At 43.8% G+C, this 15,762-nt stretch overlaps 2 protein-coding genes across 4 annotated transcripts in view; one reads left to right on the top strand and one right to left on the bottom strand.

Moving 5' to 3' along the window:
• Positions 1-1,627: 1,627 nt before the first annotated feature.
• mRpL10 (mitochondrial ribosomal protein L10) lies at positions 1,628-9,223 on the bottom strand. Its single transcript, XM_075681059.1, has 5 exons — positions 9,173-9,223; positions 8,837-9,015; positions 8,243-8,377; positions 4,517-4,691; positions 1,628-1,919 (listed from the first exon to the last, which is right to left on the bottom strand). The coding sequence occupies exons 1-5, from the start codon at positions 9,207-9,209 to the stop codon at positions 1,678-1,680; spliced, it is 768 nt and encodes a 255-aa protein (XP_075537174.1). The 5' UTR covers positions 9,210-9,223; the 3' UTR covers positions 1,628-1,677.
• Positions 9,224-9,816: 593 nt separating this feature from the next.
• The window catches only part of LOC142572152 (proprotein convertase subtilisin/kexin type 4-like), a 208,040-nt gene continuing 202,094 nt past the window's right edge, over positions 9,817-15,762 (top strand). Inside the window, exon 1 of one of the 3 annotated variants that reach the window (XM_075681061.1) lies at positions 9,817-10,345. In XM_075681061.1, the coding sequence (XP_075537176.1) occupies positions 10,187-10,345 (159 nt within the window). In that variant the 5' untranslated portion in view covers positions 9,817-10,186. The remainder of the gene's footprint in view (positions 10,346-15,762) is intronic. The other 2 variants (XM_075681060.1, XM_075681062.1) reach the window with 2 other exon arrangements.

Below are 15,762 nucleotides of genomic sequence, written 5' to 3' on the forward strand. Positions count from 1 at the left end.
GTAGGGTACTTTTTTGCAGCTATGTATTGTGTCTTTTCGTGAAAATTGAAGATATTAGGCATCCGAAAGTGGCATTACACCTTTTACAATTACACCTTATGATATGTAATGAGAACAAAAGCGAGTATTCCATGAAGAAAAAGCGCGCGGTTGGCACTCCGAATTATTCAAGAATTTAATGCTTGAAAATAAACATCAACAGACACATTTTGCAAATCTGAATCCAACATGCAACTATACTAGAAGGTGCAGTGAAAAAAATAGTAGACTTCCTTGTTTTCCAGGCACTACATTTTTGTCATTAAAATAAATTACTTGCTTTTTTTTTAATTAGACACTGCATCTGACATTTCTCTTTACCACGACCATTGAACATGGGTCAGGGTTATCCTTGAGTGCCGCACAATTTCAAGGCGCATGGATGGCTGACTTTCTGCACCAGCTAAAACAGTTTAAGGAGTAGACTTCAGGGTGCCTGCTATGTTGGCATCTTCAAATTCCATTCTTTTCTAGATTTTCCCCAACTGTTTTAATGAAAATTTCTTGGCAGTCTGGTACTGGTGGCGTCAATAAAAAAATTTTGGTTAATGGCTTGCCAACATACACCAGGCCATAATTTTCTACTACTACCAGTAATGTGTCAGTCAGTTGGAATGAACCATCAGATTCAAATGAATTGTGTTTCATGCATATTCAAACCACCTCGCCAGGCTCACACCACAAAACAAGCAAGACACCATAATTTGCAGATTGTGTAGGTTCGGTTGAAACCATCACTTTCTTCAGCCCTAACACTGTGCTTGGCATAAGCACCTGTAGGTACCAACATACCCAATTTAAAGCAACCAAGGTGCAAATTTTGTTTTTTTTTTCCCCTTGTTTTCCAGACTTTACAAGTTCCCTGAATATTCCAGGTTTTCCCTGATAGTAGACACTCTAGACTTTTGTTCTCTATTAATTTTTTTGTAGTGCAGAGGCAATTCTTAATGAGCATGCTGAGGTGTGCACTGGATGATTGCAAAAATGGCAGGCTGAGCCTTCATGAGAACAATGTTGGTCTCATGCTTCTGCTGCATCGCAAGATGATTTTCTGGTTGCTACTGTACCAGTTAGTGCGAGGATGATGCCAGATCATGCGAGTTTAATACAGACAATAAGAACCCGCAATACCAGCCTGGACTGTCAGCATCTATTTGGTGGCGTGTTTCTGCCTGTCGCCAGCTGACTGATTTCTTGTGCCGGCTGAGATGATTTCAGATTGCTGGTGACATTAATGGTCTTTCTTGTTTACACTGTGTACTCGTGCAACAACGCGTGGTCACATGTGATGTAGTCATGCAGCAACATGCTACATGTGACAGATATCTTCTACCGAAGGCCCACCAGAGAACAATTGTTTTGAGCAATATTTGTGGCACCTACTAGAAAGAGCCACTCCCCACTAGGTAGAGAACATCTTGTAGTGTATATCCCTGATGTGTAGAACAATGAAATTTTCATGTGCTCTAGGCAATTGAAGTGGGAACATTTTGTATATTTCAGATTTCTTTTTCCTGTTTTCTTTCTGTGTTAACATTTCGGTAATGCAGTTAGACACAGTGCACTACAGTTAGACACAATGACCAGCTGGCAATTTCATAAAACTTTACAACAAACTTTACATGCATTACAAGTGCTTTACGAAGACTGGGCTGGGGCATCATCATTGGCTGCACTTTCGTTGCCAGGATTTGCAGGATTGGCATGGCTTGCCAGAAGTTGGGATAACTTAGTCTGGTGGTGACAAGTCATCTGGAGAGTCCTCGACGCCGCTGATGCGAGGATTGCACATGTCTGTCCTTGGAGGTACTCAATGTTTGGCACCGTGCTCAACCACTGCAGTTCTTCTCTACTGAGGAAACGTCCGTGCGCTATGCCAGCTGCGTGTGTTTCAAAAGCAATTTGCAAAGCAAAATTTAGGAATGCTGCTCACATTTTACATAGCACTATTTGCTTGCACTAACCCGATGATAAAATCACAGATGCTAAACAAGTGCATTTGCAGCAGAAATCATGTTTTAAGGAAGGATTTAATTTTCTTTGATATAAAAAGAATAATCAAGTAAACGACAGCTTGTCATGTGCTACTCCAATCTCCTCTAAAAGGACGCAAAAGAGAAAAATAAGCTACAATACCAAAATCTTGCTCGTACAGTGTGAGGAAGCTTGATACGTCAGGAAAGACAGTAAAATGAGAGAAGGGTGGCAACGTCAAGTTAAAATTCCCACACCAGCTCACCATGATGTTATGGATTTTGACGGTGTCTGATTGGGCCTAGTTAATTTCTTATCTATAGAAATTCTAGTTTAACAGAGGCAAGGACTGAATTTAGCAACACATTTGCTGAGGCACAACCGCCCAAGTATTAAGAAATTGTTTAAGAAAATACTTCGAAATCTGTGACGTCACACTGATGTACTGGCACTGGAATTCTGGCACGAAATTGAAAAACGAAGACTTACTTTCATTTACAATGATGGTGATCAACCTCGTATCGCAAAATTAAAGAAAATAGAGTTTTTAAAAGAACACTTCATCAGTCTAAGCTAAGTGTTTCTCTTTAGTGTCCCTTTAAGAAGTATTCAGGACAGTTGCAGTTGCATGGGAACACCTGGTACAAAATCGTCTCGCAGCCACTGAAGGTAGCTCACAACTACTACTGCTAATTCAAGCAAGTGTCGAAGCTGTCAGCAGCCTGCTCCGCCTTTAATGGATATTGAATACCTCATAGTTCAGATGAAGAAGTTGAGTTAACCACTTGCTTCCTTGAGGAAAGCAGTAGCAAAATAATGCAAAAGAATCACTGTATCCGTAAGCAGCTGAAGTTATTTATAAGGAAATACAGCAATCCAGCATGAAAAATTGCATGCAATTCATCATCATCACAATCAGCCTATTTGTTTCCACTACAGGACAAAGGTCTCTCTCAGTAATCTCCATCTTGCGCCAGCTGAACCCACCTTGTGCCTGCAAATTTCCTGGTTTCGTCACACCACCCAATTTTCTGCCATCCTCAACTGTAATTTCCTTCTCTTAGCACTGACTGTTTAACTCACACAGACTGCTGGTTATCTGCGCTGTGCATTGCATGTCCTGCCCCCCCCCCCCCCCCCGCCCCCCAATTTCATTTCTTTTTCTCTTCTTAGTCTCAATAAGAATATTGACTACTCCCATTTGCTCCCTAATCCGCATAGCTGTCTTCCTGTCTCTTAAAGGGCCCCTCACCAGGTCTGGCCATATTGAGCTGACAAACGCCAAACATACAACGCCGCTACGCGTGATAATGATCGTTTCTGCAAAGTATTACATCGCTATGCACCGTTGAAAGATATGAAATTTCAAACCGAATGCTGTTTGCGCTTCTCCTCGCGACTGTTGCGCTCCAAGACAGAGAGTGACATACACGTGCTAGTGTGCCTACGTGCACACGCTCGTGCTGTGACGCCGCTCATGGTGACATGTGACTTCGAGAATTATTCATGGCAACATCTGTTATTTGTGTCATATGTTGCTTGAATAGACGAATTAAAGCTTAGATAAATAATAAAACACACAAACCTGTCTGCCTGTTTTTGTTTTACTTCGCACCACAGCAAGAGAGATGTACCTCCGTTTCGTCTGCTTGTTCCCACGTCGTGCAGTCTCCAGTGCAAACACCAAAACTATGTCATTTTCTAACGTGTTCCAGCGTGGCATAATGCTCTGTTATCCGCTTGTGTCTGCCTCAGCATTTGTGTAGCACTGACTTATACCGCTAGTCAGGTGTTCTCGTGCACAGCACGCAAAATCGTGCGCTGCGTAAATCAAGACAATAACAACAGCTCACATGCAACTCCATCAGCAGAAGTGCGTTGTACTTCAAAAAAGCGAGGAGAAAAAAAGAAAGTGAAGGCTGGATCCATGACGTATGCATCACTCGATCCTAGAGCTCCAGTATGGGAGAATGCAGGCAAGGAATTTCTCTCGCTGAGGCTAGATGGGGGCAAGTGAAGCTCGCCTCCTGAAATCATGGGTTCACGGCACTGAAATATTTCTCATTTTTGCAGCAGAACACTCCCTAGAGGACACGTAAGAACTTCCAGCGTGTAACCAAAGTTTGCTGTGCAGCCTGGTGAGGAACCCTTTAAAGTTACGCCTAACATTTTTTTGTTCCACCACTAACTGTGCATGGTCCTTCACTTCTTCCAAAGCTTCTTTGTTAAATTTCTGCCCCATATGTTAGTAGAGTGCCATGATTGTATTTTTTCTTTCAAGGCTAGCGGTAAGCTGCCAGTCATGGCTTGGTGATGCCTGCCGTATGCGCTCCAACCCATTTCGATTTTTCTGTAAGTTTTCTTCTGATGATCAGGGTTCTACTTTAACTACTTTACTTAACATCAGCCAAATTGAAAAATAAAAATTTACGGACACCGAGTGAGCCTCACTACCTTGAACACCAACAGTGCACAATAAGCTAGCACATGGTGCACTACTCACCTAGGAGTATAAACTGCGGCATCTTCTTCATCAATTTGAAGAATGTTCGCACGTCGGCTTCTGGGCTAAGGACAAGGGCATTTCGAGACAGCGTAAAAGGCATCGCAGACTCAAACTTGGTTCCAGTGATGGCGAGGCGTACTGTTTCATTGTTGTACGCTTTGAGGAAATAGTTCTGAAATGACAAAACATGACTTTCATACCATGCTTACTGGTGGTGTTAACAGTGCAATTCATACATACTAATTCACTAGGCACAAAAAAAAAAGAAAGACAAGAAAAACCAGTACGTTCATGTTAGGGCATCTCTTTTTTTCCATGTTTTGAGTAGCAGGAGCATAAAAAAGTGAACCTTTTGGGATAGCCGAGTCCTTATCCTTATGCCTGCTTTGAAAAAAAAAAAAAAGACTAGAAATGTAAAGCAGTGAAATGTAAAGTATTTCACTGTCTTCTTCTACACCTAATTTTCCTTGAGAAAAAGATTTGATCACTGTATCTAATGTGTTGCAAAGACCGCTTTGTTTGGCAGTCAATTTTTTTCACATGGTTATTACAAGAGCTGACAACACAAGAGCAGCTGACTGCAATAAACAATGCATTATAAGTGTCACAAGAAGCCAACAAACAATGACACCAAGAACAACGTAGGGGAAATTACTTGTACTTTGCTAATTGAGTTAACTAAATGATAAATTAATGGAAATGAAAGTGGATAAAAAAACTTGCCGCAGGTAGGGCAAGTGGGTGGGGCCACGGTAACTCAACTGGTAGAGCATCGCATGTGTAATATGAAGATGTGGGATCGTTCCCCACCTGCAGCAAGTTGTTTTTTCATCCACTTTTATTTCCATTAATTTATCATTTCTTTCATTTAATTAGTAAAGTATAAGTAACTGCCCCTATGTTGTCCTTGGTGTCATTGTTTGCTGGCTTCTTATGATATGATTAATAAACATCAGGTCCCTTTCTTCTCGTCTTGCAAGTGTGCTACACTGCATCAGCAGTGACCTGCCTTTCTACAAAGAGTTGCATTACAAATATCACATTTTCTTGATATTAAAGGGGCGGAGGAACACCTTTCGAACCGAGTAAAAAAACATTTCCAACCTGCAGATAATGCTGTCATGAACATGCGAGCCAAATGTTGCATTTGCCAGGGAGCCCACAATCTCGCATAAAGAATTACTCATTCTCCCCCTGTTAAGAACGGCCCAGCTGAGGTGCAAGTGTTGCCAGCCAGTTGCGACGATGGCGGCGTCAACTTTCAAGGAACGCCACCGTTACGCTCTAGCCTCGTCGCCGTTGTGACTGAATGAGTTCAGCAGGCCAACTATTGTTATTGAACCCACCAATGCGGACCTGATCTGCTATGAGTGGGGGAGTTGCCACGGGAACGTCGTCGGAGGCCCCTTCCCCAATGGCTACCCGGGCGCGCTGCGAGGGTCCGCTCCGAGTTCTACGAAATCCGTGTGATGTCGGTTTCGGACCGTGAACCTGTGTGTGTGTGCGTGTGCGTGTGTGTGTGTGTGTGTGTGTGTGTGTGTGTGTGTGTGTGTGTGTGTGTAAACCGTCCCGCGGAGAGGCGGCGTGTTTATGATGACTGGACGAACGTTTCCGCCACCTTGGAATCGGGGCAGGACCGAGTGTTTATAAACGGCTGTTGTGCAGATGCTCGATACACTTTCTTAAGCAGTCATGTTAGACTGAGACACTCCCTCAAGCAGTCGTGTTAGACTGACACACTTTCTTAAGCAGTCATGCTAGACTGATCAACTGCATGTAAATACTGTAAATAAACCCACATTCCTTGTTCTCGATGAGAAGCAGTCCTTCCCTTCATCAACATCCTCAGCGTGGATAAGTTGGACGACGGCATGGGACAGCTACCTTCTAAATCATGCCGGACTCTAATCTTGACAACGGGTTACGAGCGATGGAATTGGGCCCCCAATCCTAACACCCCGTAGCTCTCAAGGCTTCCTCTATGACATCCCATGACATGACAGCCCATAGATACCAGATTTTGGGAGATTGTTCACAATCATGAGTTACTCTCGTGTGAAATCTTGTGCGTGCATGCGCACCCCTCCAATTTTCTAGCAAACAAGGAAACGGTTATTGTTGATGTGTAGTCCCAAACCTGTTTCCCTCTTCTTTATTTGCTTGCTCAAATACTTTTGTCAAATGCCAACTTTGAAGGTTATCATGAGTGCACTGTGAAAAAAAAAAAAGTAAGAAAGGCACAATAGGCAAGGCAGTGCTAATCTGCACTGCCCCAGCCAAGAGGAAATATTGTGCCGAGGAGTAATGGGGAATGTAAACATTGCACTCTTTATGTCTTTCTTATAATTAGGTCCCTTTATGAAATTTTAGCAATAATTTATTCACGGAAAAGCATCACCCTCACTCCAGTGCATTCTCATCTTTAAAGAAAAGGTGTAGCATATCCCCTCTAATGACATACATTTTTTACCACAAATTTGTGTGAAACAAATTTTTTATAGCATGTATGATTTGCTTTAAGTTTAAGCAGTGCTAGCTCCCTTTTAGATGTGATGAAAAAAGAGGAAAATAACATATGATTTGCTTTAAGTTTAAGCAGAGTAAATGCTAGCCCCCTTTTAGATGTGGAGATGAAAAAAGAGGAAAATAACGTTGCCACATTGAGAGAAACGAATTAAAGACAATATAGAGAAACAATCTTTTGCACATCTGAGCACTATAGGCAAAAACTTTTTTTTTTATATCATTTTGCTTGTTAGCATGACTGGCCATCGATTCTTCAGTAGCCCACAGAATTACGCATCATTAGAGGTATAACTATTAAATTATTACCATAAATGCTTCACATTTTACTGCGATTGCAATTACATGAACACTACAGGTGAACTTTCGCCGTGGCCATAGAGTTCTGCATATATTTAGGTATATGTATGCTATATGCTTATCCATGCCTTATATGCTGGTTATATTGCTACACTATTCAATCACTAAAGTTGCTCCTGCCAGGTCTTACGTTTCCCACTAAATCAATTTTTCAGAATTTTGAAAATGGCAGCCTGCGAACGAATGTCATGAGACATAACCTTTACAGCAGATGCCTCTTCACCTTAAATTTTCCCAGACTATTAAATATTAAAAGTGCAAAGCAATACCACTGCTCAAACCTGAAAGTGATGTAATTTTACTGGCGCAGTTCTTTACACGCAGCATGGTGTCATGTGTGCCTTTTTCGTCTGTGTTTTCTGTGATCTTGAACCAGCTCTTAAAAACTGAATACCAATGTACCCAGACTTCCACATTGCTGAGTGTAGTGGCAGCTGTGCGATGTTATTACAGGCCTTACACGACGCGCTAACACCGTCCCAGAAGTTTAAGTGCCACGCTCACCTTTGCTATAACAGTCAGTGTTGCGAAACTGCCAATTTTTTTTATTTTTACAACGCTGCCACACGGGCTACATGCAATAATTCAAGTGGCAGCTATCGTTGAAGATTTAAATGATAACGATGCTTCAACTCATAACATTCAGAATTATTTATGCCGCAGTGTTATGCAAGTTCTATGACACCTTATCAAAGGCGAAGTTGAAGGTTCCCAGCGTATCAAAGGAAAGGATTACGCTGGGGAAACCACTTTCCTATTTGCTGCTGGCTACATTTTGCATGATTTCAAAGTTCTCATGACAATGCTTGAAACATTCACGAAGAACAGAATAACACTCACCTTTTTGAACAGCATGTTGTGTACTTTTATCCTGTCCTCTCTAGTGGACGCGTTTTCATGCATGAAGCAAATGAGCTTAGCTTCGTGCAGCTCATTTCGAAGAATGTTTGCTCTTATTCTATTGTACGGGTGCGGCTGAAAATGAAGGAAAAATAACACAGTCGTAAATGTCTCCCCGCAGGACGATGTGTTACATGCTAGTCTAAGGTGCTATAGGATCAAAATTGGACAAGGTTCTGACTGGTGTTGTAGAAATCGCGGGTGCCTTCCTGGAGCAGTACTAGCAAAAACTTCAATATATTGTCGCGACGAGAAAAGCACCCAGCAACGAAAAAAGCGTCTCGCGACTTCTACAACACCAATCAGAACTTTGCCCGAGATTGGGGCTCCGATTGAATTACGAAAGTACTGCGAGGCAGCGTGTTTTTCTCTAGCAAACAGTACGCAATACAATAAATGTTAGCGTCATGAAAAATGTACCAGGTAGGACTAAGTAGCGTCGGTGCAAGCGCTGCATTTCACGACAACTGAAGTGAGACAACTTATGCTCTTATGTTTTTGCCGAAAAAGGAGAGCTCGCTGTTAAGAACTAACCTCTCTTTCCACGTCAATGCGCTTGGCCAGGTAACAACTCTCCCAATCCGGCTCGGTGCGTCGCGGTATAATAGGCTTGCATGCTTCCAAAATCGCCTTCTTTTCAAAGTGGGGTTCCCTTGGATTTCGTCCACGAATGCGCCGGTACCTTACTTGACTTACCAGAGGGCACGCGATCCCTGCAAGAAAATCGTAGTCTGCATACAGAAATTCGTCGTCACAAACGGCATCAGTGTTCACTTTATACATAAATACTAGATGAGCGTGTGCGAATTATTTGACCGTAATTTCGCACGCAACAAGAGTGTGCTTGCGATTTGAGTGAAAAGTTTTTACTTGGATTGAGCTTCACAACTGCTCTGAGCGCGGCCATTTTCTCCCTGATGTTTATGCCGATGTGATGGACACACCTGTTTGATAAGAAGCGCCGAAATGAAATCGAAACCGCACATCTTAGTTCTTGCCTGACATATAACCACGTACTACAGTACGTGGTAATCGCGCTACTTCATTAGTATTGCAAGGAAAATTTGTAGCGTTTATTATTTGTGATCAATACGTTTAAATGAGCCCATTTGACGTTAAATTCTGCATGCTAGATCTACTTTGTCATTACTAAGTTTTGCTTTAGCGCGTCCTGCTGTTTTAAAAATAAGAAACTAGCCGTAACCTACTATAAAGCACTTTATCACTTTATTAGTGCCGCTAGTTGGAATGTCTGCTGATTTTGTTTGGTTTTACCAAAGCCGCGTTGTGTTTCAACCGTGCTACCGCAGCTTCTGTGACTTGAGCGTTTTAAACCACTACCACATTTGTGAAAAAGACAACCGAGCCGTTCTATTCTGAAATACGCCTGAAATAAATATCGCGAATGCGCAAGAGGCTGATTCAGTCATAGTAGTAAGTGACGTAATAAATTGCGTCAGTACCGCGCGTGGCCCCAGCGGCGGCGCCACCGTCGATATCAACAACGGGGGGAGCCCCGGCGCCCCATTCCTCGCTGGCTGTCGGCGGCCGGGAGCGGGCAGTGGGCGACTCACTCATCGGCCGTCGCAGTCAACTGCAGGTCCGACACACGCAACGCCCTATGCCCCGACAACGGCCAAGTCCAGGAACAAGCCCACTTGCCCACAGAACCGGCATGCCAAATTCCACGTGAAACTCGGGCATTTGCACCAAATTCCCCCGGAGAGTTGTCCGCACAGCAGCAAATCAAAGGAAGTCTCCCCCGAGGCAGGAGCCAGCTAGGTGCTTCGGCAAAGCAAGCACAGCTTTGCGTGTGTCCGCGCGAGTGACAGGCCGCTTTTACATGTGCTTCGTGTGTGACGTCCCGTGCACTGCGACGTCAACATGACTCGGATACTACTTGTCGCCGTTGCCGCTTTGATCTCCGTGGGTCCGATTAACAGCGCGGAAGTTTACACCGACCAATTTGTGGTTCACGTCGAAGGAGGCGCTGAGCTGGCTAGGGAGCTCGCGAGCAAGCACGGCTTCGAGTACTTGGGACAGGTAAGAGCGAAGTTTGGCCTCCTAAGCGTGCCCTAGCTCTTTTGTAGACAACCAGTTACGCTTGCCGCGGTGCTTGTCACAAGTTGTGCCGCGACAAAACACGGCGATAACTCGGAAGCTTTTTAGTATAGTCATATTGGAACATGATTTCTCTGCTCTAGGAAGCGCATGCCTTTGCCGATCGCCGTCGTGTCTTACGGCTCATCTTCTCCTTGGCGATTTTTTTTTTTTTCCTTTAATTCCGGAACCGGTTCTCCCGTACTTTACGCCCCGCTGCGTGACGTCTTCTTTTTGCTGTTTATTTAACCGTTGTTTCTCATGAACTTGTTGTCTTTGCCACGCATTTGTGTATTTAGTTTTCTCTAAGATACGCGCGTTTTACGGCGTGTCACGAAGAGCTCTCCAGGGAACACGAACGCATCGTCACGGAGCATACTTACGCACGTCTCTCGAGCCCTAAAAGCGAGCTAAGCTATCTTGCGAGCAGGTTTCCTTTCATGCGAAGGTGATCCGTGTTGCGTTAGTTTCAGTCTCGGACGGGAACCCGACTTACTTAACTTCCGAAGAAAACTTTCCTACGGGACTCTCCCGGACTAACTTCGCCGGCGGCACGCCAGGCGCAGCTGTGCTGTTATCGATCATCACGAACAAAGCCGTCTGCTTTCGCTTTGTGCGCTTCGCTCTTCGTAGCTTGAGCTGGAATCAGCCTTTGTGTTGTTTCTTTATTTTGTTCTTGTTTAATAGAGATTACAAATGTCGTTACGAGTTGCGACATTCATTCATTCACGACTGTAAAGAAGAGATCTATGCGGAACTTAAATCCTGCATTTGCGACACAACGTGTTTTTCTTTTTTCTCTCAGTGATGTGTAAGCGTATATTACTTTATTATATTAAAACGAGCAGGTTTAATTTTATTATGTCTTGCTTGTTCTGTTTCTCATTTTTAGTGTCTAGTGCCTATTTTACACGAGAAGTCTTTACGAGATAAGAATTCGAGGGTTCAAAATGGCACTGTTCACGCTGTCTGTGCATTTACTAGAGCGTCAACGGGATGAAGTGAAAGCCAGATACAGTTAAAGTGCCAAGTCAACAGTGCATGTTACACGATTCAGCCATTTAGATGCGAACAGCACCGTGCCATGATGACCTTGCAGTATAACGCTAATCAATCATACTGCAGCGATACACATTTTGCTGGCTTATCATATATACCGTGTGTACCAAGCTGTTTAAAGAAAATAAACCTCTAAAAATCACGCTGCAAAATACGATTACGAGACTTGCAATGTTGTCAGAGGTCTGACGACCGAACACTGTATAGGTTTTAAAGTCGTATTATTTACTATGATTTTCATTAGTTTTTTTTTTTTTTTTCAACAGTTTGACTAACGTTAGCTGGGACGCCCTATATATGCCAGAAATTTGGAATCGAACTCGCGCCCTATAGCGGTCGTTAGGGGCGTGCAGATAGTGAGTTTTAAACCGAATCGAACAGTGCCAAAATCAAATATCGAATAGTGAATAGCTGTTATAACAAATAATATAAAACGCAAATTTTTGTCATTACATAGTACGTTGTAGAGCGTTTCTTTTTCTTTTTTTTTTATGTACAAATGGGGCATTTAGATCAAACAAGTAGTTTCTTCGCGTGCACACTACGCAAGTTCTTTTATATCTATACTATGCCCGCGGGGATAAAAAATACGGTACTTTTGCCCCAATTTCATGCTTTTCTTTTTCGGCGCAGTTCACGTTGGAAAACATTCAAAAAATATTCGCATTTGTGAATAGTGACTATCCGATTCGTTATTCGAAACTTTGGAATATTCGCTCACCTCTAGCGGTCATCATTAGTTGTAAGAAAAATTGAACGTTTTAATAGTTGCAGTAGACCTATTGACGGCGGAAAGTGTTTGTAATTGGTTTTCACATATGAAGAACGAAATTTGTTGAAAGTTCGGTAACGCAACGGGGACACAGACCCACCACCCTCGGCTTCCTATTCTTCAGGTCCAAGTGCGTTCTTTCAGACTAACTCCCGCACTAAAACAAAATTTGCTTTCCCTGCAAACCTCGGTTAACTTTGCGCTTCGATAGCTCCATCATTTTAATATCACGGCTTCATTTTATACGTAGTACTGTTCTACCTGAAAAACTCTCTAATCCGCAACTTTTGGACCAGTTCCTTGTGTGCCTTCTCTTTCCGGAGGGATGTTCAACAACTCGTACCAAGAGGCCTCTGTACATGAGCTCTACTGTAAAGCACCTCACGTAGAGGTACCGCTTGGTCACCGCGAGATGTTCAACAACTCGTACCAAGAGGCCTCTGTACATGAGCTCTACTGTAAAGCACCTCACGTAGAGGTACCGCTTGGTCACCGCGAGAACGCGTCGGAAAACTTAATGCGGTCAGTTTCTCTACGAAATAAGAAGTTTTCGCCTACTGCACTTTGTCAGGATTGGGGGCTCAATCCCATCGCTCGTGATGCGTTGTCAAGATTGGAGTCCAGCATGAATTCGAAGGTAGCTGGCCCATGCCGTCGTCCAACTTATCCTCGCTGAGGACGTTGATGAAGGGAAGGACTGCTTCCCATCGAGAACGAGGAATATGGGTTTATTTACAGTATATATATATCAGTCTAACATGACTGTTTGAGAAAGTACATCAGTCTAACATGACTGCTTGAGAGAGAGTCTCAGTCTAACATGACTGCTTAAGAGAAATGTGTCGAGCATCCGCACAACAGCAGTTTTTAAACACTCTGTCCTCCCGCGATACAAGGTGATGCGAACGTTCGTTTAGTCATCGCAAACTAGCCGCCTCCCCGCAGGACGGTTTACACACACACATGCACACACACACGTGTTTACGGTCCGAAAACGACACCACACGAATTTCATAGAACTCGCAGCCGTTCCGGGTAGCGCGTTGTCTTGCGTCTTGGTCGGTGCGTGGGAAGGAGCGCAAAACGGCGTTCCCGCGGCAACTCGCGCACCCGTACAGATCAGGTCCGCGTTGGGGAGTTTGGTAACAATAGTTGGCCCGCCGAACCCATTCCGTCACAACGGTGATGAGGCTAGAGGTTGGCGGCGACGCTCCCGGAATGTTGCCCCCATAGTCGTAACTGGGTGGCAAACTTGCACTGCAGCTGGCCGTTCTTAACAACTTCCGTTATTCATATGCTACACGACAAAACTTCTTGTAGTGTGTCCCGTAATCACCGTTAAATTATAGGAGTGCATCAGTTGTAGATAACCCTGGAACGGGTGTCTTCCATTCGTGGGGAGGGGAGACGCGGAGCAGGCGCTGAGTGTCGGGAAGTGTTTACGCTTCTCCATTCGGTAGCGCTGGCTTCACCTTAGCGATAAAGGACGCGAGAGCCCTGCCTCCTTGCGAGTGTTTGCGCACGGCCACGCCTAATCGGCAGCGATACGCAACGCAGAGCTTCACAGCATGCAGCCGTGCGCCTTGCGACGTTCGCAATGACTGTTCCTGCAGTGTCTCCCCCGGTTTGCGGTGTTTGCTGTAAGCCCGAGCTGGCGATGATGTCAGCTTGCTAGCCGATGTCGCTTGTCCCTAGAGGGGGATTCTAAAAGAAAATACTGTTCATAGCACATTAAAGAGTACTAAGTATAGGGTAAAGACTGGTAGACTACGCTTCTGCAGAATTGCGAACGAGCTATTCGTATACACTTTGCAATCCTAGCAAATCTGGCGCAGTTGCTAAACTAAGGTTATTAACTCACTGCATGGCACATATAATAAAATCAGTATAATAAAACTTCGTAACTTATGCCAGTATAAGATATTACTATTTTAGAAACAGCTCCAAGCGCGCAGCACGGAGAAGGCTGTTTAGACAATGCGTTGACGTAGTTCTTCGTCAATATTAGTAACCAGCAGTTACTAGAGTGTTTTAGAAATTCGGGGGCCCGAACTTGGGGGACGCTAACGGCCAGGCTTGCAAGCGGCGTACAAATGAGTTTGTTTTGGGGTATGCAATGCGACTTGGGGACGCTGCACTTTTAAAACACCATATTAGCAACGGCATAAGCTTGTAGCAAGGTCGGCAAGATAGTTGCATAGACAAGGATCTACTTCCTTAAAAGCTCGCAGCGTGTGCTAAGTGGTTGCATAGATTTTCATACAGTATTGTATAGGGAACCCTATGAGAAATTTTTCGCAACACTGCCACCGATCGACGCGTGAGCAGGCGACATGCGTCGTCGCATGTGATCACAGCAGGGTCGCAACATCGTGGGGCAGTGCGAGTGAATAACGCGTTTCTTTTCGTAACGTCACTGACGTGTCGGAAAGAACACTTAAGTGTTTTGCACAAGTACAACGTGTTGTGTTACGTATTAGTTGAATCATTTGTCTACAATTATGTGTGCAGGAAAGCGGCGCAAGATTGATAACTCGGCGTGAACTTAGCGCTAACGCCTTGATCACACCGCTGGTTCCATAAAGTTTTACACCATAATTGGCCGGTTGGACGGGTATTCGCGTTTCAGAACATACACATCGATTATGATACTCACGGGCTTCTATAAAGTTACGTATAGAAAGCGTTGGCTGTCTTTTTATTGTGGGCGAAGTTTGGTACGCCAGGAACTATATACTTAAAGGCGAAAGAGCCGACGTGGAAATATCCGTACCAGCTATCTATGACGTCATAAATTTGAATAATGTCTGGCCAAGGTAAGTTGTTCAGGGTAATTGCGGTAACAATTCTGTTTATTTTTTTTTATGTACATTTCATTCTTAAAGAAAGAGAAACTCAACTTAGAGGAGTTTTGTGAACATTTACCGCACAAGAAGGCACAAATCTGCAAAAACACCGCGATTCCCGTAGTCTGCCAAAGGTTCAAATCAATCAAGCAATGTAAGCTAGCTGATGCGTGTCTTGAAAGTATGCCGCGTATTTGTGCAGTGGTTTGAGCGCCAGAAAAAATTGAAAGCGATTTGGAGTTAAGTTGCGATTTTCTGTACGGCGTCTCTTTTTTTTTTTTTTCCTAAGGGATCCGAGGTACCGATTATGATATTGAATTGATTAAATAAGCTTAACACCCTTGGCGTACATTGTAAGTGAGCGCAGTGCAACATGCGTGGTTCGAGCAGTCAGCGCTGAACTCTTCGGTATGTCTTTGGGGTGGAGTGACGTCTCGCTTCTGTCGCTTGACATTTTTTTTTTTTTTTCTGTTAGCGCACAACGAGGTTTTCACTATTTACGCGCAGTTTGTGATGCCGCCGGTGCCAGGCCATTCGCTTCTATTGCGTCCACTGCCACAAAGCCTTTCATGACCTTATAGGAGTACCTATGGCCAAGTACATTTGATGATTTGGTTTAATTTATTCATTATCGCGAACCAACTCGCCCATCAATACGTGTTATTAAGACATTTCGTAAACAT

The sequence above is a fragment of the Dermacentor variabilis genome, chromosome 2, assembly GCF_050947875.1.
Source record: "Dermacentor variabilis isolate Ectoservices chromosome 2, ASM5094787v1, whole genome shotgun sequence".
In the NCBI taxonomy this organism is placed as follows: Eukaryota; Metazoa; Arthropoda; class Arachnida; order Ixodida; family Ixodidae; genus Dermacentor; species Dermacentor variabilis.